The sequence below is a fragment of the Trachurus trachurus genome (genome assembly GCF_905171665.1).
Source record: "Trachurus trachurus genome assembly, chromosome: 6".
Lineage (NCBI taxonomy): Eukaryota > Metazoa > Chordata > Actinopteri > Carangiformes > Carangidae > Trachurus > Trachurus trachurus.
In genome coordinates, this window is record NC_139897.1 from 14,336,514 (window position 1) to 14,360,043 (window position 23,530).

The 23,530-nt window shown below is 41.6% G+C and overlaps 1 protein-coding gene across 3 annotated transcripts; it reads left to right on the plus strand.

Moving 5' to 3' along the window:
* Positions 1-42: 42 nt before the first annotated feature.
* On the plus strand, positions 43-23,335 carry chd2 (chromodomain helicase DNA binding protein 2). 3 transcript variants are annotated; one of them, XM_083974238.1, is made up of 39 exons: positions 44-960; positions 1,312-1,424; positions 5,119-5,353; positions 6,062-6,148; positions 6,332-6,393; positions 6,878-7,009; positions 8,234-8,413; positions 8,526-8,665; positions 8,781-9,006; positions 9,106-9,206; positions 9,315-9,356; positions 9,512-9,690; positions 9,785-9,909; positions 10,029-10,245; positions 10,609-10,698; positions 10,808-10,998; positions 11,091-11,279; positions 11,390-11,552; positions 11,711-11,863; positions 13,914-13,985; positions 14,313-14,462; positions 14,556-14,704; positions 15,401-15,497; positions 15,585-15,677; positions 15,767-15,940; positions 16,051-16,220; positions 16,321-16,362; positions 16,478-16,617; positions 16,718-16,856; positions 16,974-17,124; positions 17,298-17,420; positions 17,547-17,669; positions 19,238-19,378; positions 19,587-19,703; positions 19,805-19,983; positions 20,079-20,178; positions 20,291-20,465; positions 20,604-20,850; positions 21,326-23,335. In XM_083974238.1, the coding sequence occupies exons 2-39, from the start codon at positions 1,363-1,365 to the stop codon at positions 21,609-21,611; spliced, it is 5,442 nt and encodes a 1,813-aa protein (XP_083830364.1). In that variant the 5' UTR covers positions 44-960; positions 1,312-1,362; the 3' UTR covers positions 21,612-23,335. The 3 variants fall into 3 exon arrangements, with proteins under 3 accessions (XP_083830365.1, XP_083830364.1, XP_083830366.1); XM_083974240.1 differs by adding an exon at positions 2,931-2,963 and having other exon boundaries at positions 46-1,424; XM_083974239.1 differs by lacking the exon at positions 6,878-7,009 and having other exon boundaries at positions 43-1,424.
* The last annotated feature ends 195 nt before the right edge of the window (positions 23,336-23,530 follow it).

Below are 23,530 nucleotides of genomic sequence, written 5' to 3' on the forward strand. Positions count from 1 at the left end.
AGTTAAAATGTTCCTTTTTCACTTTAATCGGATCCACTGGAAGACCATTACGCAGCCTGATCAAATTTTAAGATGGTGGGTGAGAGTACACCCATCTGTGTAAAATGCATAAAATGGTTTTGTTCTTGTCCACAAATGGTTTCCAAAGGCTATCTAAAATGGCTTCTGGTTGTTCCCCTTCCTGTCTCAGCAGGAAGTGATGCAATTGGTGCTTCTGCTGCTGCTGCAAAAAAACATTAATATACTTCTAGACCCTCTCAGTATTTTACCTTTTTATGAAATGGAAAGAATGCAGTCAGTATCATGCTGTTGTCCTGGTCCTGACAATGTATATAAGTTTATATAAAAGCCCATTTTAAACATAATAAAAGGGGTGGGACTTAACATCACCTGAGTGTGGGGTAAATGGAAATAACGTCAATCAAAGGCAAAGCATTCAGAGCTAGGAAGGAGCTCTAGATGGCGGCTGAGCCTTGGGAAGGGTGCCATGGGCTGTCGTCAGACCGTGTTTCTTGCTTGTTTTTCGACCGAGAGCGCTTGAATTTGACGGAAAATTGAAGCTTGTGGTTGTACGATCGTTGTTTTAGCGGAATTTTTGGCGTTTGGCGTGGTTTTTTGGGCTGATTTTGTCGAGTCGTAGGAGCCGTCTGTGCTGAGGGAGTGCTTGTCGTTGTTTTCCATACTGGGCTCTGGCAGCCATGGCGCGCCTCCATTTTTAGTGTGTGCTGCTGCTGCTGCTGCTCGCCTCTGTCGCTCTGAGTCTGACAGTAGATGAAGACTATCAAGGCCTTCGAGCTTTTTGAAACAGAGCTCCTTTTTTTTGTAATATATTGTTAAGTTATTATTCTTACATCCTGTTATTCTTATTCGAGTCGGATAAATATTTAAACCCCCGTTGATAGATCGAAGGTGAATCAAACAGTTCATTTATAGGCTACCACCTTTCTTCATACTGAATTGGTATGTTTACATTGTGTAATTCATAATTTGCTGATTTTCTCATCCTTAACTCTTGTATTTTTATTCCTTCATCTGATGACGCAGTTGAAATTAATTGCATGCGGCTTGATCCGTGGACTATATTGAAAGACATGCGATAGATATTTCACTTATTGTAACACTCCCTGTTATTATTATTATTTTTTTTAAACTTAAATTTAAATAAGCGATGCAAGCAATGACCCTCATTTTTTCGATTTAATGCCTTTTTCCTCACTCGTGTCGCACCGACTGGGTTTTAACTGCCATCTGAGCTGAAGCAATCTTGTGGGACTTATATGATAGTTCATGCTTCCTGTAACTTTTTGACAGTAAATACCAGGACAAAAGATCATCCTATCAGCGATTTTTCAGGATACTACGATGATGAAGAATAAAAGTAAAAAACAAGATGATGAAGGATCCGCTCAAAGCAATGCATCAAGGTATGATCCTAATACTTTTTTTTTTACCTTTTCCATATCAGGTTTGATTGTTTACCCTGTCAAGCATGGTTGATCACCTGTGTATACATTTGCGACGTGGTTTTGATGAAGTGCACCAGTGTCATGAATGACCTTGCTATTGTTTAATAGCCACACCCTGATTTTCCTACCATTTCTTAACTCTATACTGAGGTTTCAGGGCCTGTGTTAAGGGATCATTGCCCACAAGATGTATGTGCTAGACCAAAGGAAAACTCATTTGTCCTGTATTATGTTTCAAATAATTTGTTGCATATGTTTTATGTCTTGTCGCTATAATGTAATATGACCTTGTCTTACTAGTTGGTACTGCATTGCACCATTTTATCAACGTTGTTGTTTCGTTTTTATTCATTTGAGAAACAATGTTTTGCTTTGGCAATACACATGTGATATGTCCAGTCTTTTGGACATGTTACAGATAATGTACTTTTGTCCTTACTTCTGACCTGAAATCAGTTTGCATGTGGCTACAGGTTTTATTTTTACATCAATTTATACTTTTCATTTGAACCTGTGCTTAAAGTTTTGAAGAATAGAAGTTAGATCATGCCTAGTTATTTCTGCTTTTGAAGACTCTTGATTTACAGTTAATGCCATGTATAATACAATATATTTGTCTTGTTTCAGGTGATTAACAACAACTAATACCACTTGTGTATTATGAAGTTATGATAGTGTCACATGCTTATTTAACACATTTCTAACCTTAAGCTTTATATTTTTCCCATGGGAAGGATATTCTTATTTTTGGTTTTTGGTGGGTTTTGTGCATGCAGTTTCAATTCAAATACTTCCCAGACACAGAATTATTATTTATTATTGGAGTTATTACATAATCAAAGATATATTATCCTCTTATGACACTTATGGACTAAATTTACTCATCATCATTTTTAAATATCAGATTAGTTTGAAAAGGCATTGTTGTCTTGATCAGATGTTATCATAGATGTGCCAACTGAAGCTTGTGTCTTGATTATGTCTGATACTTGTGAATGTTGCAGCTAAACAATGTCAATAATCTAAGTCAGGCAAATTTTGTATTTTGTCAGGTAAATTCTGAAGGCCCTGTGGAAAACAGTCTGCAGACTTAAATGTGTTGACAGGGTTTCCATTATTGTCTTCTTTTACTTTTTTTTTTTTTTTATCAAGTGTTAACATTTGCAAGTGTGTGTTTGTCACCCTCAGGAAATTATTTTTATTCCCATATCATAATCAGTGGAAACATAACATTTTGAACAATAAAGATGATTTTAAAAAACTAATCAGATCATTTGCATGGTGTTAGGACAATACAGGAATGCAGAAACAACAAGTGGTCAGCCATTATTAAAAACAGAGGATGTTTGTGTTTATTTCATCCATGTTGCATCCCAGCTTAGTTTCTTAGTATTAGCATTTCTTTTCTCTACATTTTCTTAACAAATAATGCAGCTTTATCTTAATAGACTATTGTGCTCTTAGATAAAGACACAGAAGTCTGGATGCAAAATGCAGGTAATCACCCTCATTTCATTTTTACTGATGGTACACTGCAGCAGGTTACATCACACTTGTAGTTTTTGTTTGTGTGAGCTTGTGGCAGCCATTTTAGTATTTTTAAGCTGTGAGTGAAACATGTCCTCTGCCACTGATAACAGCTTAACTTTTTCAGACAGATAGAGGAACACTGTGGAAGTGCAGAGCAGAGTATATGAGCAACAAAAAAAGTCTGCTCCTTTTATGTCACACATCCTAAAAAGTACTGTATGGACACTTTCCTGAGTCACAAAATGGCACTTGCTTTGTGTGCCCAGCTTGCTCACTTATCTGTATTAAAACTCAGCTCAGAACTACATGGAGGAGGAACAGGAAGAGTTCAGACCTTGTAATGCCTGCACACCGCGCTGCCATAGGCTAGAATTTCCACCTAGCAACGCGTCAACCAATAGAAATTCGAGATTATGTCCTGCCCCACCCCCTCGTGACCTCACTTAAAGCGGAAGGAGTCAAGCACTTCCGAGTTAGGAAATTGATCCCGTGAGGGAACATAAACACTGGGAAGTCTAGTAACATCTAACACCACGTACGTTGTATTTATATCAGCCCATCTGCTTCAATATCCCCCTTTTATTGTCATTACTATGGTTGTATAATTGGTAGAACACTGACATTCATATATTTTAGAGCTAATGTAAATCCTTTCATATTTCAAAATAAGACTGCTTTTGTATTTATTTTTATTTTTATTTTTTACTATTCATCAAATTGTTGAGATAACGACTGAATGTTTTATATTTAAATAAAACTTTGTTTAGCACATGCTTGTTTGTCTTAGCAAAACAATCAATTTAAAGCAATGATGCCTTGTGATTTATTCTGAATGCATGTAGCGCCCCCATATGTCCAGACAAAATACTGCAGGCAGATGAATCCAGACAGTAGAGGTCACCATCCCAAGATAATTTTATCCAATGATGACGCCACCACAATTGAATTAATTAACGTTTGCCTTAAATATTAGTTCAGCTCCATACTATTTACTGTATGCGAAACTGATAAATGTGTTTCATTATAATCAGGACATAACCTTTTGAAATTTACCATCTTGTTTTCAAAGGACATTTCATAAACACTTGAAGATCCTTGTGTGCATTGACACTAAGTTATGTGCTTTTTATATTTATATTTTTGTGCATTTTTGCCTTTTATTGGCAATTATTGAGTGACATGCGGTAAAGGGTCGCCTGATGCAGGATTCGAACCGGGCCCAACTGCAGCGAGGACTGTACCCTCTTTATATGGGGCACCTGCTCTACCAATTGCGCCACACAACGCCCCGTTATGTGCCTTTTTCCTCACATAAATAACATTTTGTTACAGTGGTCACCGACCTGGCTGGTTGGGGCCTCCAAAGGAGAGATACTTTTCAGTTAACTTACAGGCCACTAAAAATCTCTCAAACAACCTGATTAGAAAACAAATCCTCAGTTATATGAGACTGCTCACAACTTTGATGTGTGATGAGGGGTCAGAATTAGATGCTGCTTCAATTTAGTGATGAGCTAAAAAGTTCTGAACTCAATGATGATTGTTTATTTATTAAACTCAAGATTCCCACTCCTCCAAAAACAGGCTGAGGATATGTGTTTTTGATATAAGTAATTATGGTTAGTGTCTAATGTTCCCTTCACTTAAGACGCTGGTTAGCAGAGTGGAAATACTTAAAAACAATTCAATGAATTGAAAGTGATGCCTTGTTAAATTACACTTTGTCCCAGTTTTAACTTGTTATTTTAGTCTCTCTGACCTATGAGACTTTTCAAAATGACTCTAAGAGGATTTGTGTGCGAGAATGAGGTTATAATAAGACTGTTAGCTGAGTAAGGAACATGGTCTGTGATGTAATTAGGTCTCTGTTTCCTCTTGACTAAGAGCCACAATTTACTCATGTATTATGTTCTAGTTTATCCTCTTGCATAAAGTTTCTCCATCGCATAGTGAGTGTGTGTAGTTTGAGTTTGAAATTTGAGACATTCTTAACTTGCTACAAATGCCACCTAACACTTTTGCAATGTTTTTGTTGTATGTACTGTATCACATTAGCCTCAGCTCTACATACACATGGTTTGGAAAAAAAATCAAAAGAATGAACATTTTCTTTTTCCTGTAGCAATTCCGCCTCAGAAGAATCCAACCACTCTGCGTCGGAGTCAGGAAGTCAGTCAGAGAGTGAGCATGGCAGTGAGAGGAGGAGATCCCACAACTCGGAGTCAAACAGTTCCTCAGAGTCAGAGAGTCACTCAGAGTCAGAGTGCGAATCTGCAGGGTCCAAATCACAGCAGACAACGTCAGGAGTCAAAGACAAGCCAGTAAGAAAGAAGGAGCGTCTGGCAGATGTGAAGAAGGTAAAGGTCAATGAACTATAGAGAGGTACCTAAATCTTTTGTGGTGACTTACTCTAAAGCAGATTATGGTTCTTGTCCTCCCTAAGTGATTATAAAGGTTTGACATGTAGGACAGTTGTAGTTGTATCCTTATGTGAGTTTTGCCTCGGCTATGATCTTGATAATGGGTTGGATAGTGAGGTAGTAAGATTGCTACAAAAACCATCCAAGAAAACCAAACTCGTCGGCGCACATGTTGCCTAATTTCCTGTTGGTCTGAAAGTTTGTAAATTTAGTACATTAACTGTATAACAATATATCACTACAATTGGTATATAGCCCCTTAGTTAGAGTTAAAAAGAGAAGCAACTGATTAATTAACCAAGAGAAAAATAATTAGCAACTTTTGTTAATGTTAACTATTTCAGTATTTTTTTTTTTCAAGCCTCTAGGTACAGCTCCACAGCTGTGAATAATTCCTGCTTTTCTTAATTTTATGAAGTCAAGTCACTCACTTTTTATAGACTTAGATTTCTCATGTGACAATAGAGATAATCAGCTCAATAATTGATTATGAATATAATCATTATAGCTCTGTAGTACATACAAATTAGAATAAAACCGGGATGTGTTATGCTTGTATTCCCTCGGGATATAAATAAAACTGAACTGAACTGTACGGTGGAGCACAGAGTATATGGCTGTCTAATGGTTGCCTCTTTATTACAGATGTGGGAAGAACATCCAGATGTGTATGGGGTCAGGAGGTCAAATCGCAGCAGACAGGAGCCAGCTCGTTTAAACATTGGAGCTGGGGTAAGCAGAGAGAAATGAAAGCTTGAAGACGAACAATGAAACGATGAAAACAAATAATATGCAGACTGTGGACTGCAGCTGTTGAAAAACCAGCCACTTGTGCCATCTACTGGCTGGTTTATGGAACTGCACCTACCTGCTATTTCATGTAGCATGTATCTGTTGTGTTGACTGTATTTACAGGGCAGCAGTGAGTCTGAGGGTGACAGTCCTAAGAGAAAACCATCACGGGCTAAGAAAAAGGAGTAAGTATAAAGGGTGTGAACATGATTTTGGAATTTGAATGTTATTATTATTTGAGTTACCTATAATTTATTTGACAGTGCAGCACCATATTCTTTCAAATGTGTTTGAATTCTGCCATGTTGAGACACTTCTACTGAACTTTTTTTGTTAAAAAAGATTTTTATTATTTAACACGTGGTCCATACAGTACTTTTTCACAGTTCATATTTGCACCATTCTGCTGCCAGTGTGTGTTCATATTGTGATTCTTATCATTTGATGCTTATTTGTAAATGGGTATCTGTTTGGCTCAGTATGGGCTCAGGTAGTTTCAGCCAGCCAGGTGATATTTCTACATTTGCATCAAATCTGATTGGTCAGATCAGTGGCCTATCCCTGATTAAATTGGGTTGAACACCCTCTGGCCAGTATTTCATGAAATCACAATTGGTTATAGCAGTAATGGGCCTTGAGGGTGAACTTGTGGCATTTCTTTGTTGTAAGAAATATCTGGAAAGATGATGACTCAAATGATGAAGAGGAGGAGGAGGAGGAGGAGGAGCAGGAGGCTTCGGACAGTACAGACAGTGAGCAGGAAGAGAAAAAAGTTAGATCCAGACGACTTCCTGCTAGAAGGTAAGAGTGTAGCGAAGCCTGGCCATCAGACAGCTACCCACTGGTCATCTCAAAATCATTCCATATTGTGTGAGCAGTTGTTTGATGACACATTTTACCCTTACTTTGGTGTGAAATATGCACTCGAATCAGCCTGCTGTTCTAATCTAAACACTATAACATCCACAAATTGAAACTTATTTGAAATGTCTTTCTGATAGGGCCGGGACTCGATTAAAAAAATTAATCGAATTAATTAGAGGCTTTGTAATTAATTAATCGCAATTAATCGCATTTTAATCGCATACAAATATTTGACCTGAGGACAGTGAGAAGCATTTTCTTTTCACATGGATTTTAGTATACCATTGAATGACTGAATACATAAGCTGAAGCATTCAAGGTGGTACTTAACCAAGACCAACAGACTAGGGATGCAAATTGTATCAATATCAAATATTGATGAATTCATTAATCGATATTTGATACATACAGATTAAATGGTCTTTCTTTCCAATACACTATGATGATTACTGTAGTATTTAACTAGGCTACTTAAATCACAGTAGCATAAACTGATTTGTTGAACTCAGCCTGATGTAAACATTAATAAAACTCAGTAACCAATCACACAGGCAGCTCCATGTTGTCCCTGTGTGATGTTCAGGGACAGGTCAGGACAGTCTGAAGACAGAGCTCTGAGGGTGAAGTCCTATCATAATGAGATGAGATGCACCTGTGACAGTGACAGGTCATAGATATAGCGCTGCAGCTGAGCAATTAGCGCTATATAGCGCATTTAGCGTGCGCCCGTGTCTGTGTATGTATGTGCAGGCAGAGATCAGAGATGGTGTTTTAAATAACCATGCTAGCGTTTCACCAGCTCTCATCTCTGCCAGTCAGCCTCTCAAACTGCCGCCTCTCTTGCGTGCGGGCGCACCGCACGTAGACACACGTGAGGAAAAAAAAAAAAAAAAAATTTTTTTTTAAATAGGTGCGATTAAATGCGTTAATTTTTTAACGCGTTAATTTTTGTGTAATTAATTAATCGTAATTAATGCGTTAAAGTCCCGGCCCTACTTTCTGATCATATAACAGGACACAAACATTATTTAAATTGTTTAACATATGGTTGCAGTTTGGCCACCAGAGAGCAAAAATCGCTCGATGATCATTGATCCAGGTGATTGGTCCATTATCGCTAAGTGGTTTGCATGTTTGTGTGCTTAACTCTGTGTTTTCTAGACCTCAGACCAAATCCTCCACAGCCAAAAAGCAGTTGTCTCAGAAAGGAAGAAAGTCCAGGAAACCAGAGTCATCGGCTGAAGAGGATGACGACGATGACGACGATGATGACGACGACGATGACGAGGAGGGCACTCTGAAGAGACAGACTCGAAGACGGGGTGCAACAAAAGTCAAAAGGTGCATTCCAAGTGTTAAACAGGGACACAAGTAGTTAGAAAGTCACTTTATTGGTACACCACTGTCACCTGTGCGTCGACACTTATCCTGTTGTGTTGTCATGTTGTTACAGTTACAAAGAGGACCAACACGACTTTGAAACCGACTCTGATGACTTGATTGAAATGACGGGGGAGGCAGGCGACGAGCAGCAGGACGATGACAGTGAGACTATTGAGAAGGTCATGGACAACAGGATAGGCAAAAAAGGAGGTGATGCATGTTCTCTGTTGTATTTTGCTATGTTGAATAACAGTGTTATTTCTCATCAAAACACATTCTGTCACAGTCTGAATCTTTTTTTTCTTTTTTTTTTTTGCTCTTCTAGCCACCGGGGCTTCCACTACTGGGTACTCTGTAGAGGAAAATGGGGACCCGTGTGAGGGGTTCGACCCCGAGAACGACGAGGGGGAGACTCATTATCTGATCAAGTGGAAGGGCTGGTCCTACATCCACAACACGTGGGAGAGCATGGACTCTCTGACACTGCAAAAGGTCAAGGGACTTAAGAAACTGGACAACTACAAAAAGAAAAGCGAAGAGCTCAATTCATGGTGAAAATGTTTCTTTGCTAAAACATTTTATTTGTAAATGTGGTCCTTTTTTTGGAGGGGGGGGGGACATTTCATCATTAACTTTGTCCTTGTTTGTAGGCTGAGGAGGGCGTCTCCTGAGGATGTGGAATTCCATAACTGCCAACAGGAGCTCACTTCTGACTTGAACAAACAGTTTCATATTGTGGAGCGTGTAATAGGTAAGAAGTCATTATGAAATACATGCAGTTGACTGTTGGTGCTATATGTATGCATAACACATGTATGCTGCAATAGAGTTACACTAATTTGAATTTTGCTATTAACAGCAACAAAAACAGGGAAGACACCAGGAACGTCTGACTTTCCCTGTAAGTCCCTTTTCCTATTTCTCATCATCACTGTTAAATTCAGTTTGCGGCTCTTTTTAAAGGTCTTCTGTGACATGTAGATTTCTGTCAAGTATGAAATGAGTTTTACTTTTTTCTTGCAAGCCTTTGCCTAATCTCTCCGCATTTCTAAACAGCACATAGTCACAAGACGCCATCCTCCAACGAGCCGGAGTATCTGTGTAAGTGGATGGGGTTACCTTATTCAGACTGCAGCTGGGAAGACGGAGCTTTGCTCGCGAAAAAGTTTGAGCGCTGCATCACCAGCTTCATCTGCCGAAACTCCAACAAAACCGTACCGTCTAAGGAATGCAAGGTAAGAGTCAAAGCAAGTCTCTTAAAACAGGAACAAATGATTTAAAGCTAAACCCCCTCATGACTGAAGTTGTTCACCCTAAATGTTATTACAGGTTTTAAAGCAGAGGCCAAGGTTTGTTGCTCTGAAGAAGCAACCTTCATATATTGGAGATGACAACCTGCAGCTGAGAGACTATCAGCTGGACGGGTTGAATTGGCTGGCTCACTCCTGGTGCAGGTACTGCGATAATGAATGAAATATTTAATGTGTTTTGGTTGTAGTTATTTGAGAAAGACTCAGTGAAAATTGGCAAAAGGCAAAGAAAGAAAACCTTGTATCTTCTTCCTCCACCTCAGGTGCAATAGTGTTATCCTCGCCGATGAGATGGGACTGGGAAAGACCATCCAGACCATCTCCTTCCTTTCCTACCTGTTCCACCAGCATCAGCTGTATGGACCCTTCCTGGTAGTGGTGCCTCTGTCCACGCTCACCTCCTGGCAAAGGGAGTTTGAAACCTGGGCTCCAGACATGAATGTGGTGGTCTACCTCGGAGACGTTATGAGCAGGAAAACAGTAAGCTGGCTTAGTCTGGTTTTTTGTTTTGTTTTGTTTTTTTTAAGTATTTTTATTGGCTTTTTCAAGAAAAATTAACAGCTAAACATAAAAGGACAGTACAAGGAAAAACAAGTACAGTAATAGACATGGTAACAAAACATTTACATTTTGTAGTTGCATAAAATGAAAAAGAAAAAGATTAGCACATTATGATGGGCTATGAGGTAGAGGTCCATTAAATCTGGGGTGCCTTTAAGAAAATAGGGGAATTAAGTCTGTTTTTCTTTATTTTTTATTATTATTATTATTATCATCATTATTATTATTATAACTGTGGTGTCTGCAGAGTTTGTTACATAAAGTCACTTCTGTTTTGTCTAGATCCGTGACTATGAGTGGGTGAACCATCAAACAAAAAGAATCCGTTTCAATGCACTATTAACCACTTATGAAATTCTACTTAAAGACAAGGTAGGTGTGACTATAAATCAGACTTTATGATTGTGGTAACAGAATATTTTTTGTCTTTGCTTGCATGAAGAGAATCAATCACTTTCAATGTCTAAACGCCTGTCTCCAGAGTGTGCTTGGAAATATTAACTGGGCGTTCCTGGGTGTGGATGAAGCTCACCGGCTGAAGAATGATGACTCCCTGCTGTATAAAACATTAATGGAGTTCAGGTCCAACCACAGACTCCTCATTACTGGCACTCCGCTGCAGAACTCCCTCAAAGAGCTGTGGTCTCTGTTGCACTTCCTCATGCCTGACAAGTACGTAAGTTGGATACAGTCGTGAACCGAGTGCCAGTTTGGATTCCAGCAGGAAAGGAGTGACACTTGTTATCTGCGTCTTGCACTCGTAGGTTTAATTCCTGGGAGGATTTTGAGGACGAACATGGGAAAGGAAGGGAAAACGGTTATCAGAGCCTTCACAAGGTCCTCGAGCCCTTCCTCCTTCGACGTGTCAAGAAAGATGTGGAAAAATCTCTGCCTGCCAAAGTGGAACAAATCCTCCGCGTTGACATGAGTGCACAACAGAAACAATTTTACAAGTATGAGTTTATCTTGCTTTTCTATTGCATCTGTCTTTCTCATAAGCCATTCGTACAGTAGCTGCATCTCTCCCCCTCCAGTAACGACATTTGTTCCTGAATATTTCCAGGTGGATTTTAACAAGGAATTACAAAGCGCTCTCCAAAGGCACCCGCGGCAGCTCTTCTGGCTTTCTGAACATTGTTATGGAGCTCAAAAAGTGCTGCAACCATAGTTTCCTTATCAAACAGCCAGAGGACGTAGAGACAGAAACGCAACAGGAACACCTGCAGGTAAGTCTCCTTATGAACCTTTAGCTCAGAGCGTTACCTTAGGATAGCTCTGCTCTGTAAAGGAAACCAGTTGTGACTTAACATAGAGGAAAACACAGAGTTACTTAGCTTTTCTTCTTCACTGTGCAGTGGTCACATATTCACTTTGTGTGTCCCAGAGTTTAGTGCGAGGCAGTGGGAAGCTGGTGCTGATGGACAAGCTGCTGACCAGACTCAGAGAACGAGGCAACCGGGTCCTGATCTTCTCGCAGATGGTCCGGATGTTGGACATTCTGGCTGAGTACCTCGCCAAGAGGCGCTACCCATTCCAGGTAAGATTTGCTCAGTGAAGGGTTTGAGTTCAGATTCAGTACCACCTGATACGAGTTTGTGGTTGGTCCAGTGTCAGACATGCATGTGATGTCCCTCCATGACATGCACACAATTTTCAACTTGTGGTTATCACAGATCAAAACAACGAAGGCCTACTGCAAAGAAGGAAGTTATGTGATGGAATGAAAACTGCTTAAGAAATGAAGGGAACACTTTAATCCAGCATTGGATCTTGATTAACAAAGTTGACTACTGGTAAACATTATATCATTTGTCGAGAGTGAAATGACACAACAATGGTCACTGGAAACCAAAATTGTCAACCCACACACACACACACAGAAATAACTTTTTTGAGAGAGACATGAAATTGGGAGGCAGAGAGGGGGGGAATTGACATGCAGCAAAGGGCCACCAGATTCAGGATTCAAACCGGGGCCGGCTGCAGCGAGGACCGGCCTCTGCATATGAGAAGCCTGATGAACCCACTGAGCTATGCAGCGCCCCAGGCTGTATGCACTCGCTACATCGCCTGCTCACACATTTCTGACGTTGTCTGTGGATGGATGGTGCTCTGGGGGGTCCCTCACACCTGGATCAGGGCATCACTGAACCCCCCTGGGCAAACTGTGGCAGCACTTGGCAGTGTTTGATTTGATGCACCAATATATAATGTTCCCTAGGTGCGAGGGAACGCGAGTGTCAGTCTATAGCATCAATGTCTTCTCCATCCAGCAGCTGCGCACACACTGTGGCCACATGAGGCCTGGCAGTACACTCTGGGGTCTGTACGACGGACCCTCCCACAAGGATATTTTCCCCCCAGATCACCACTGACCCATCGCCAAACCGGTCATGCTGGATGATGTTACAGGCAGCACAGGCGTCTTCAGACTCTTTTATGCCTGTCACATGTGCTTGGTGTGAAACTGCACTCATCTGTGAAGAGAACAAGGCACCGAAGGCGGACCTGCCAATTCTGGCGCTCCCTGGCGAACGCTGGTCAGGCCGCGCGGCGCTGGGCTGTGAGAACAAGTCCCACTGGAGGACATGGACATGGACATGGGGCACTCATGCAACCCTCATAGAGTCTGTCTCTGTTTCTGACACCGCGGTAGCCTGCTGGAGGTCATTTAGTTGGGTTCTGGCAGTGCTCCTCTTGTTCCCCCTCACACAAAGCAGCAGGGACTGGTCCTGCTGCTGGGTTGATGCCCCCTTTACACCCCCCCCTTCTGCTCTACTTGTGTAACAGCCTGTAAACAGTCTTCTGGCTCTTGAGACTATGCTGGGGGAGACAGCAAACCTTGTTGTGACAGCACATATGGGTGTGCCATCCTATAGGAGCTGGACTACCTGTGTGACCTCATTGGGCTGCAGGGTAGAGAGACGTATGCTGCCAGTAGTGACAAGGAAAAAAAAAATCTTGGAGAAGAATCAGTCAGGAGGGCTTCAAGATGAGGGAAGAGCAATCGTCATGTGTCCACCACCATTCCCTTTCTCGGGGTTGTCTTGCTTCCACCTCTCCATTGCACCTGTTGTGCCAAAGCAGGTGAAATTGAATCGTAGTGAGTTGTGCTTCCTAAATGTACAGATTGATTTCCCTGAAGTTTAACTGACTTGCCGTCACACTGTGATGATTAAGTGTTCCCTTAATTCCTTTGAGCAGTGGTTAGTGAGTCAGACTTGAGGATCTGCCTGTTGTTTTTATTGTTGTTTATAGTGATAGGGCTTGTGGGATGGCGGCGTTGGGGGGAGTTTGACTCGGATCAGATGTCAGTGTTGGTGCACACATACTCCACTGGGCTGAGAGTTCATGTGGTTATTTATATCGAGTTATTTTCTACCAAAGACCAGCCGGAGTCCTGCAAGTCTGTCAGCTCAGGCTGTCCCTGCTGATTCGGTTTCTGCCGTAGACTGTGTTTAGGCTGAGCATATAGACGGGGGGGTACAATGGCATGTAAAGCAGGGTGATGCCCAAGGTCAGAGCGGATGGCTGCCCAGGAAATCTTCAAAGGTTAAATCTCTGTTTGCCTCTCTCCCCCTCCTCAGCGATTGGACGGTTCCATAAAGGGAGAAATCCGAAAGCAAGCACTTGACCACTTTAACGCAGAAGGCTCAGAGGTATGTAATAGATTGATTTAATGCTTCTGAATCACCTTTGAGAGACTGAATTTTGATTTTTCCATAATATTTGTTCAATCTGTGGTAAATTTGTGTTTTTTTTCTCCAAGTATCACTTTTGAAAAATGCATTTGCCATGTTACAAAAAGCATTCACAGCAAAAGGATGATACATAAACAGAAAGGCTGTACGCATTCAGTTTGATTTCTCTGTGTATTTGATTTCAAAGCAGTGGCAAGTGCAGTCTGTATTTGATAAATGACTCAGAAATGGGTCAAACAGGAGGAATTTTACATATGCAGTAACTGCTTTCATCCGTTTTTGTAGGACTTCTGCTTCCTGTTGTCTACCAGAGCTGGAGGGTTAGGGATTAACTTGGCCTCAGCAGACACTGTAGTCATCTTCGACTCTGACTGGAACCCTCAAAACGACCTGCAGGCACAAGCCAGGGCTCACAGGATCGGCCAGAAGAAACAGGTAATCCATGGTTCAAGTCTATGGCTGTCATCACAGATATGCTACATAATTAGAAAGATAATTGTATAAGAATACCTGTGCAATCCCGCGTAGGTGAATATATACCGACTGGTCACCAAAGGGACGGTGGAGGAGGACATCATTGAGAGGGCAAAGAAGAAGATGGTATTGGACCATCTCGTCATTCAGAGAATGGACACCACTGGTCGAACTGTACTGGACAGCAACTCAGGAAACACTAAGTAAGAATTTTGCATATTGATTTCATTTTATAATGACAATCATGGCCAGAGAATCTTAATTTTTTTTCTCTATCTAAATTTTGTAGCAGTATTCTGTTCAGACTGGTTAGTTGGTATATAACTGCATTCTGATTGGCTAGTTGATCTGTAGCCATATTCTGATTAGTATATTCATTCTAGTCGGTTCGTAGCCCCTTCTCATTGGTTGGTTGCAGCTGTATTTTGCTTCCTGGGAAGTCGTCTCCCAGCTGCTCTAGCGGGAAGAAAGTTGTATGTGTGTTAGAAACACAGTTACAGCCATGTCCTTGTTCCAGTTTTATACAGTAAGATATAATGAACCAGGGTAATTGAATATCTTGATAGAAAGTAATGTTTTATGTCTCCTCAAGAACGATAGCAAGGCCTGCGGTATTATGTTTTCGGGTTGTTTGTCTACCCAATCCATCCGTCCCATTCTCATGAGCGTGATAACTCAGTAAAACCTTGAGGGAATTTCTTCAAATGTGGCACAAACATTCACTCAGGGTTGATCTGATCAATTTTTGTTAGTCAAAGCTCACCATAAATGTACAAAAGTTATTTTTTGCCATAAATCAAGAGGTCACAGCAAAAATTGTGAAAGCTTGATATGATTCTGAATTAAACTGTGGTGTCATTCTAGTTTAATGTGTTGAACATTGCTGCTTTTCTGTACAGTTCAAACCCATTTAATAAAGAAGAACTGACTGCTATCCTCAAGTTTGGCGCAGAGGAACTTTTCAAAGAGCCAGAGGGAGAGGAATCAGAGCCACAGGTATCACAACGGGTGGATAATTGTCCATAAAAATACTTAATTATTATTATTATGACAAATTAAACAAGAATGTCTGTGTTTCTGTAGGAGATGGATATCGAGGAGATCCTGAGGTTGGCTGAAACAAGGGAAAGTGACCAAGGCTCAAGTGCTACAGATGAGCTTCTTTCTCAGTTCAAGGTATCCTCAAGTTTGTTTCGTTAAATTACAGTCCATATATAAAGTCCTTATTTCAGACCCCTTCAATCCTTTTCTACTCGTTGCAACAGGTTGCTAATTTCTCCAGCATGGAAGAAACCACTCAAGAGTTCGAGGAGAAGTCAATACGAGAATGGGATGACATCATCCCCGGGGAGCAACGACGCAAAATTGAGGAAGAGGAGAAGCAGCGAGAGATGGAGGACATCTTCATGTTGCCCAGAAGCAGGAGTTCCAACAAGAGGGTAAGAGCGTTTACAGATTATTTCGTTTCGTCGATTAAGTCGTTCCAGCACTGATAACCAGGTCACAGCGATATCTTCCAAGTGTCACTTTTGGTTCGTGTGTCTTTCAGGCTCAGGCCAACGACAGTGACAGTGACGTGGGCTCCAAGCTGAAGCACCGCTCCTCGGGCTCTGAGAGTGAGACGGACGACAGCGACGATGACAAGAAGCCAAAGAAGAGAGGCAGACCTCGAGCCCGGAAAAACAACGTGGAGGGTTTCACTGATGCCGAGATCCGCAGGTGAAGTATTCTGTACATTTCCCTGGTACAAAGAAGTTTGTTGTTGGTGCCGGTTTGATGATCATAATTAATAATGTATTCAAAATAATATAATTTACAGGTTCATAAAGGCATACAAGAAATTTGGATCTCCACTTGAAAGGTAAGGGTATTGATAAATGATGGGTGATAATCAGTGTATGCGTAAATCATTTGATTGCCTAAGTATGACCTGAAAAATTCATATGACAAACCCAAGTGCTTCATTCTGTATTCAGGTTGGAGGCGATCGCCCGAGACTCTGAGCTGGTGGACAAATCCATCGCAGACCTGAAGAGACTCGGCGAACTGATTCACAGCAGCTGTGTGACTGCAGTGCAGGAGCACGAGGAGCATCTCAAGGAGAACCCAGTGGAAGGTATATGTTAGTGTTACTTGTTTACAGTCCTCTCAGGTTTTGACCATTTAGCCACAAACAGACCTGAACATTTTTTTTTTTTTGCATGTTGTTTTTCCAGCCAAAGGTCCTGGGAAACGACGAGGAATCAATATCAAGATCTCTGGAGTGCAGGTCAACGCCAAGTCCATCATCCAGCACGAGGAAGAGTTCGAGCCGCTGCACAAAGCGGTGCCCTCCAACCCCGCTGAGAGAAACAAGTAAGATATCACTGCAGATATAAAAGAGGCAGAGCGGGCTGTTGTGTTGCAGATAAGAGGGTCAGAAAAGTGCGTCTGTGTTGCAGATTAAACTTGACAACGCTCTGTTTCTCACAGATTCAATCTGACTTGCCGGGTCAAGATAGCCCACTTTGATGTGGACTGGGATCTGCAGGATGACATTCAGCTCCTGCTCGGTATCTACGAGCACGGCTTCGGCAACTGGGATCTGATAAAGACAGATCCCGACCTCAAACTCGCTGACAAGGTAAATATCAAAAATCGACCTTGGAACCTTGAGCTAATGGAATTGGAGCAAGTTGTTTTTTAATAGGGAATAATGAAATAAAAATGGAAATATAAAAGCACAGGCATGGTGTCAGATTGAATGATTGTGCTCAGATGAATCAAGTAATCTAACATTTCTATTCTTCTGCACAGATTCTCCCAGATGACCCAAGCAAGAAGCCTCAGGCCAAACAGCTGCAGGCGAGAGCCGAGTATCTTCTCAAGCTGCTGAAAAAAGAACAAGACAGCACAGACTTGCCTAAAACAGGGGAGGAGGTACGTATGCTGCCGTCAATGACAAAAGTCATTCATCCGCACTGTTTTCATCACACCGACTTTGTCTTTGATCCACACGAGGCTCCCTACCTCCAAAATCGCTCATGCAGTCCTTTTCCTCTAAAGGTCAAAGCAAAGAAGAGGAAGCCCCGGGTGAAAAAGGAGAGCAAGATTCTCAAGGATGAGCAGGGCAACGACATCTCCTCCCCGCGACTGTCTGACAACCCATCAGAGGAGGGCGAAGTCAAGGTCGGCTATTACATGACCGCCGCAGTGTCACATGTTGGGCCTTGGCTGTGTTCAGGTTTTGTGGTGACTAAAGTCCATGTCAGTAGTGTTGTAGCTGTAGGTAACAATAGGTATCACTTCAGGGGCCGTATTCACAAAGCATTTTATCTTACCGCTAGGAGTGCTCCTAACTCGCGCTAAAAGTTTTTACGTAGGAGTTTTTTCTTAAAAGCTATTCACAAAGCCACTGAGACCTACTCTTACTAAGGATAAATCACTAAGAGCAAACTAAGAGTGACGCCCTGGTGACGCCCCGTTGCTATGGATTACGTCAATTCTCGTGCACAAATTCGAGGCGCTCAACGCGGTGATTGGTTGTTGAGTGTGGCCCCCCCCCCCTCCTCCTCCTCCTCCTCCGCTCCACTTTTTTTTTTTTGCCGTCAGGCCCGACGGGCTTTTTAGATTGCTTAGAGTCCAAACCACTCTCTCTGCTGCCAAGTTGGGCTCTGAACTTTCTGTCCATTCGTGTTTCTCTCTGCCATCTGCATCTTTCTGCTACAGTTTTTGTCGCGTCTCACTTTCACTTTCAGCAGTGAGTGACGCTGTGCAACTGCAACTCCTATGAGGGTCAGTGCGCACACTCGCAAAGCAGCCGCTGGTTTTTTTCTTCTTCCCACATTCGAATATTAATTTTCACATTTGTTGACAGCCCTAATATTATATGGTGATCATAATAATGATGAGAAAAGAAAATGCATTATTACCCAAATTTGTAGCCTATAGCAGGATTTAAACCCAGACTGACAACAAGTTTAGTTTACTGGAGGAGCTGCCCTATCACGTGAGCTATTACTACTAACAGATGTATGTGTCTAGCGCACCCAGCAACTTTTTAAAAATATTTTTGGCTCACATCAGCATGACTGCATCGCAGCGGTCGCAGTTACCTCGGTCCGACCGTTGTGACGTCTATATTGGACAGTCCGTCACCGTCACTACTCCCGTTTTATAGTGAAAATGTTGTAGATAACAAAAAAAAAAAAAAAAACACCGACAAAATGGCATTTTGGGCATCAATGGGGCAGGTGCTCCAGCACCCCCCCACTGCAGCAATTCGCAGTCCTCCATTGTCTCCAAAACATTTGCCTGGCTGCAGCCATTTCCGATTCTTTGTGAATAGGTCTTACTGAGTTAGGAGTCCTCACGAGGACTTTTAAGAATTATTATTATTTTAAAAAACTAGGAGTCCTAAATTTAAGACTGACACGCCCACTTTTTTTATGAGTTGCTCCTAAATTCGGCCCTTAGGAGCTACTTTTAACCTTAAGATTCTTTGTGAATACGGCCCCAGGTCTATTAAATGCACTAACTTGTTTTTATAATTGAAATGCACCACATTTCCATCTGGTGTTGCAGTGATGCTACAACAGTCAAACTATAGATGAGATCCTGCAATGCGGGAAACTAGAGTGTAATCACTGCAGCACTTAAACAGAGAGGTATAATTCAGCCAAGTTTTGAGGGTAGCAGAGTAGTTATACATTTATGATGTTGCTGAACTCACATTGTCTTTTCTCATGTTTGAACAGGATGATGGAACTGACAAGTCCCCCGCTAAGAAGAGACAAAAGAAAAAGGATAACAAAGAGAACAAAGAAAAACAGGGAACTCTTAAAAAGGAGAAGGATGGAGATAAAGAAAAGAAGGGTGCCAAGCCCAGAAAAGAGAAGGTATTGCAGAAAAGTTTTCATGATGTATATTAATATTAATTTATCTGATTTTTTTTGCTGTTCTGCACATTATTACAGCATTAATATTCAACATGCAGCTGAAAGAAAGTAGTTCAAAAGTCAAAGCCTTGTGCATTTGTATCCCCACCCCGTGATTAATATGCTAGAGCCGTGCATTGTCTTGATGTCTGGTGTTTTCACCTTTCAGGCTAAAGGGGCCAAAGGGAAGAAGACTCAAGGTCCAGTTCACATTACAGCTGGGTCTGACCCTGTTCCCATTGAAGGAAAGGAGGATGATGAACTCGACCAGGAAACCTTCAGTATTGTGAGTTTCTCTTCATTTCTGTCTTTCTTTCTTTTTTTTATTTCTCATGCAAACATTAAGTCAGTGCATTTGTGTAAACCCATATGTGTGTGTATGTCCAGTGTAAGGAGCGCATGAGGCCGGTGAAAAAAGCCCTGAAGCAGCTGGATAAACCAGACGAGGGTCTGTCCGACCAGGAGCAGCTCCAGCACACACGCACATGCCTGTTGAAGATTGGAGACCGAATCACAGAGTGCCTTAAAGCGTACAGTGACCCAGAACATGTCAAAATATGGCGAAGGTAAGATCATTAAATATGATCTTTGTGAAGTGAATCATGATGCCAACCTCTTTAATTTAGCTGATGATTGTTTTGTGCTTTTTTTTTTTCGGCAGAAACCTCTGGATTTTTGTGTCAAAATTTACAGAGTTTGGAGCAAGGAAGCTTCACAAACTGTATAAAATGGCACAGAAGAAGCGATTGCATGAGGAAGAGGTAAGTTGTTCCTGTCTCAGGCTGTTAACACACTGGCTTATTTAGACTCATGGAGTGAGCACAATCTTTTCTATGCCACAAACTATGAAAGTTCTTCCTGTGACATTTCCAGAAGGAGCAAAAGAAGAAGGATGATCCTGCTGGGAGGGTAAAATCTTTCAGACCAGAGCCTTCCGGTTCGAGTCGAGACGAGTCGTCCAAATCGGGGCCTCATTCAACTCCAGGCCCCCACGGACACCACAGAGAACCGTACAACGCGGCCAACAAGCGTCACTTTGGCAACGATGGTAAGTGTTAACTCTAGTCTAGACCATAAATAGCACTACACGCAGGTTTGTAGAACTTGTAACCCTCTTTCAGCAACTAAAAAAACAAAAGCAAAATCATTCATCTGAGTTGGAACTTTTCTTTCTAATTCCTTACAGATCGAGGAGACTGGCAGAGGGACCGTAAATACAACTACCCCAGTAACAGCAACCAGTCCTGGCAGGGAGACCGTCATCATCCATATGACCAGCATCGCTACAAGGATCACTACGCTGATCGACGTCCCCATGGAGATGCGTATCGCAGCTCAGGCAGTTACCGCAACAACAGCTCCCCTCGCAAAAGGCCGTATGAGCAGTACAGCAACGACCGGGACCACAGGGGCCACAGACCCTATTATGACAGGTGAGGGGATGTTCAGACCTGCTAAAACCTGGAGAGATGTTTGGTACATATTTTGCAGTTTCAGCTATATAAGTGTGCGCTTCATCAGACCAGAAAGGTCAGCGCAGGTTCCAAGAACACCATTTGGTTTATTCAATCTGGTCAGGTACATGAGAAAAACAGAACATTGCACAAACAAAAGGCTCTCAGACAAAACAAGTTGCATTCAAAGTTTCCAAAATCATTATAAATTAAAGGTCCTTCATTATTTTATTTTCAGGGATCATTCCATTTGGGAGGTTTACATTGATTTGTGCTCAATTTTCTTCATCAACAAGCTCCATATCTTTTACAAACAAAGCAAATTGTCCCCAAACCTTCTCAAATAACTCTTGCCTCCCTCTCTGTATATATTTTATTTTTTCCAGAGGAAAAGTTGCTAGCATCTGCCTTTGTGTATGAGTTTTCATGAACTGGCTGTGGTTGATCATTTCAGGCATCCAGACCCTAAGAGAAGACGTCCCGATGAATTCCGTCCCAATTACCACCAGGGAAGAGAAGGCCCTCTCCAGGACTTCAGGAGGATGCCGGAGCACCGGCCAGCAGGTCCACCGGGGCCGGAGCACTACAGCCGGCCCTTCCACCCTGACAAACCCCCTCCGCTGCTGGACCCTCGCTCCCCACAGGCTCAGAAGTCTCCCCAGGACTCCCGCTCGCCACCTGAGCGACCTGCCGAGCCCAACGCCGCGGCAGACCCAAACTGGAACAACAGGAAAACATAAAGTCTGCCTGTGTGCTGGCTAAGAGACTGATCTGGGTGTTTTTTTTTTTGTCCAGGGCTGAAGCCACATATTGCTGCTGAAGGAAAAGTCTGGACTTGCCAATCATAAGCTCACAGTTGGAAAGGGAATCAACATGTACCCTCTTTACCAGCAAAACCAAACTATTTTGCGCCCCTTCTCCCACCCCACCCCCCTCAGTGACTGTGGCTGTGAATGATTTGTGCCCTGAAGGAAGACGTTTGCTTCCTTCTGTCATCTTCACGATGGAGAAATACTAAAACAAGCAACTTTATTTAAATGAATTGACTCGATCAGTCAGACTTGATAAGACTGAGTGGAACGCTCATGGATGCTTAGTCCCATGGACTATTATCTGAAGAGACTTAAGGACACATGAACTGATGACTGATCTCAATCCTAAAAGTGCCTGAAGGTTTTGGCCTTTTCGAATGGTAAATGTATGGGATTATTCCCAAAGCAACCATGATATGGAGATTACGGTATATTTTCTTTTCTTTGTGTTTAGCTTTAAGTCTCGCAAACGATGTCATTAGAAGATTTCAGTACAAGAAGAATGTGTAATGTTTTATCATCTGCACCTTTAAGAAATGTTTATCTCGAACATGTAGCCTGAACCGAATCATGGGAGTCTCACCATGTGGGTAAATATGGTGGCGCACGGAACGGCCTTGTCGTTTTGAATGATCAGTCGAGCCAGTATGTTTCCTCCAAACACTCAACAGATAGTTTGACAGCGGTTTTTAACAAATTCACCTTTTTCACGTGTACAAATAATCATTTTTTCTTTAACTGTGTATCTATAGAAATCATGGCAGTCCTGTTGCTTTTGTTCACTTTAATCACTTTCCTCTCCGTAGGCCCAATGAAATGGAAGCTTTGTAAGCAGTATTTATATTGCAAAAAAAAAACTTGTGGAAAGGTTCATAACACTATGACTTGGAACAATCCTTGATTTTTTTTTTTTTTTGCCTTTCAGTATTACGATGGTTAAGGATGGTACTTCAGTGTAGTTTCAGTAATTCAGCCATCTTTCCACCTATGTAAGTACTCTGTGTCTGAAAATGCTATGTGATAACCACATTTACTTTCCTAATCTAAGGTTTGGAAACTTCATTCACAGACGGTGCATTTGCTGGCAGGTTGTTAAAGGGTTATCAGAAAGCGGCTGATGACATTTTAGTGTTTATTACATTTGGTCACCTTTTCCCTGTGCCAAATCTGGCCCTGCTCTGGCCCTCATTTGTTTTGTTTTTTCAGTTTCTCCATTTGTGCCTTATTTATGTGTGTATTATCATACTGTATATTGGTTCATGGACAGTACTGGGGTCTAAAGCAGACAGGATGTAGTATTAAACAAGTCATGCGTTTCAAGGAAATTGCTCTGAGAAAATGAATTGTAATTCTGTGAAAACTGGTATAGGGACCACGTAGTCTGGTAATTTGCGATGTGGTTCTGTGATTTTCTGAAAGAGGCGACAATTTGAGGGGAAAATATAAACAAATCATGTGTGTTTTGTCCAAGGCACTAAGCCGACCTGTTACAGTGATCAGCCAGCACACCTTTTCTTCCACATTAAGCAAGCTACAGTTCCTGTATCATATGTTCTTTAAGAAAGTCTAAATAATTTATATTTGTGACAAAACCACTCTTCATGAGACATGTGCTGTACATATGTTTGGACATATGTAATAAACTTTGTACACAATGAGTTTGTCTACTTTATTTTCCTTATAATTTGTCTCAAATCTAATTATATCATCTACAGAGTCACATACAACCTGAAGAAAATCATGATGTAATGGATTTAGCTTGCATACGGTTAAATGTTTATCTTTAAACTATGACTCTTGAAGTGTAATAGTTATATTACCTGTGAAATGTGAGAACAAAACAAAAA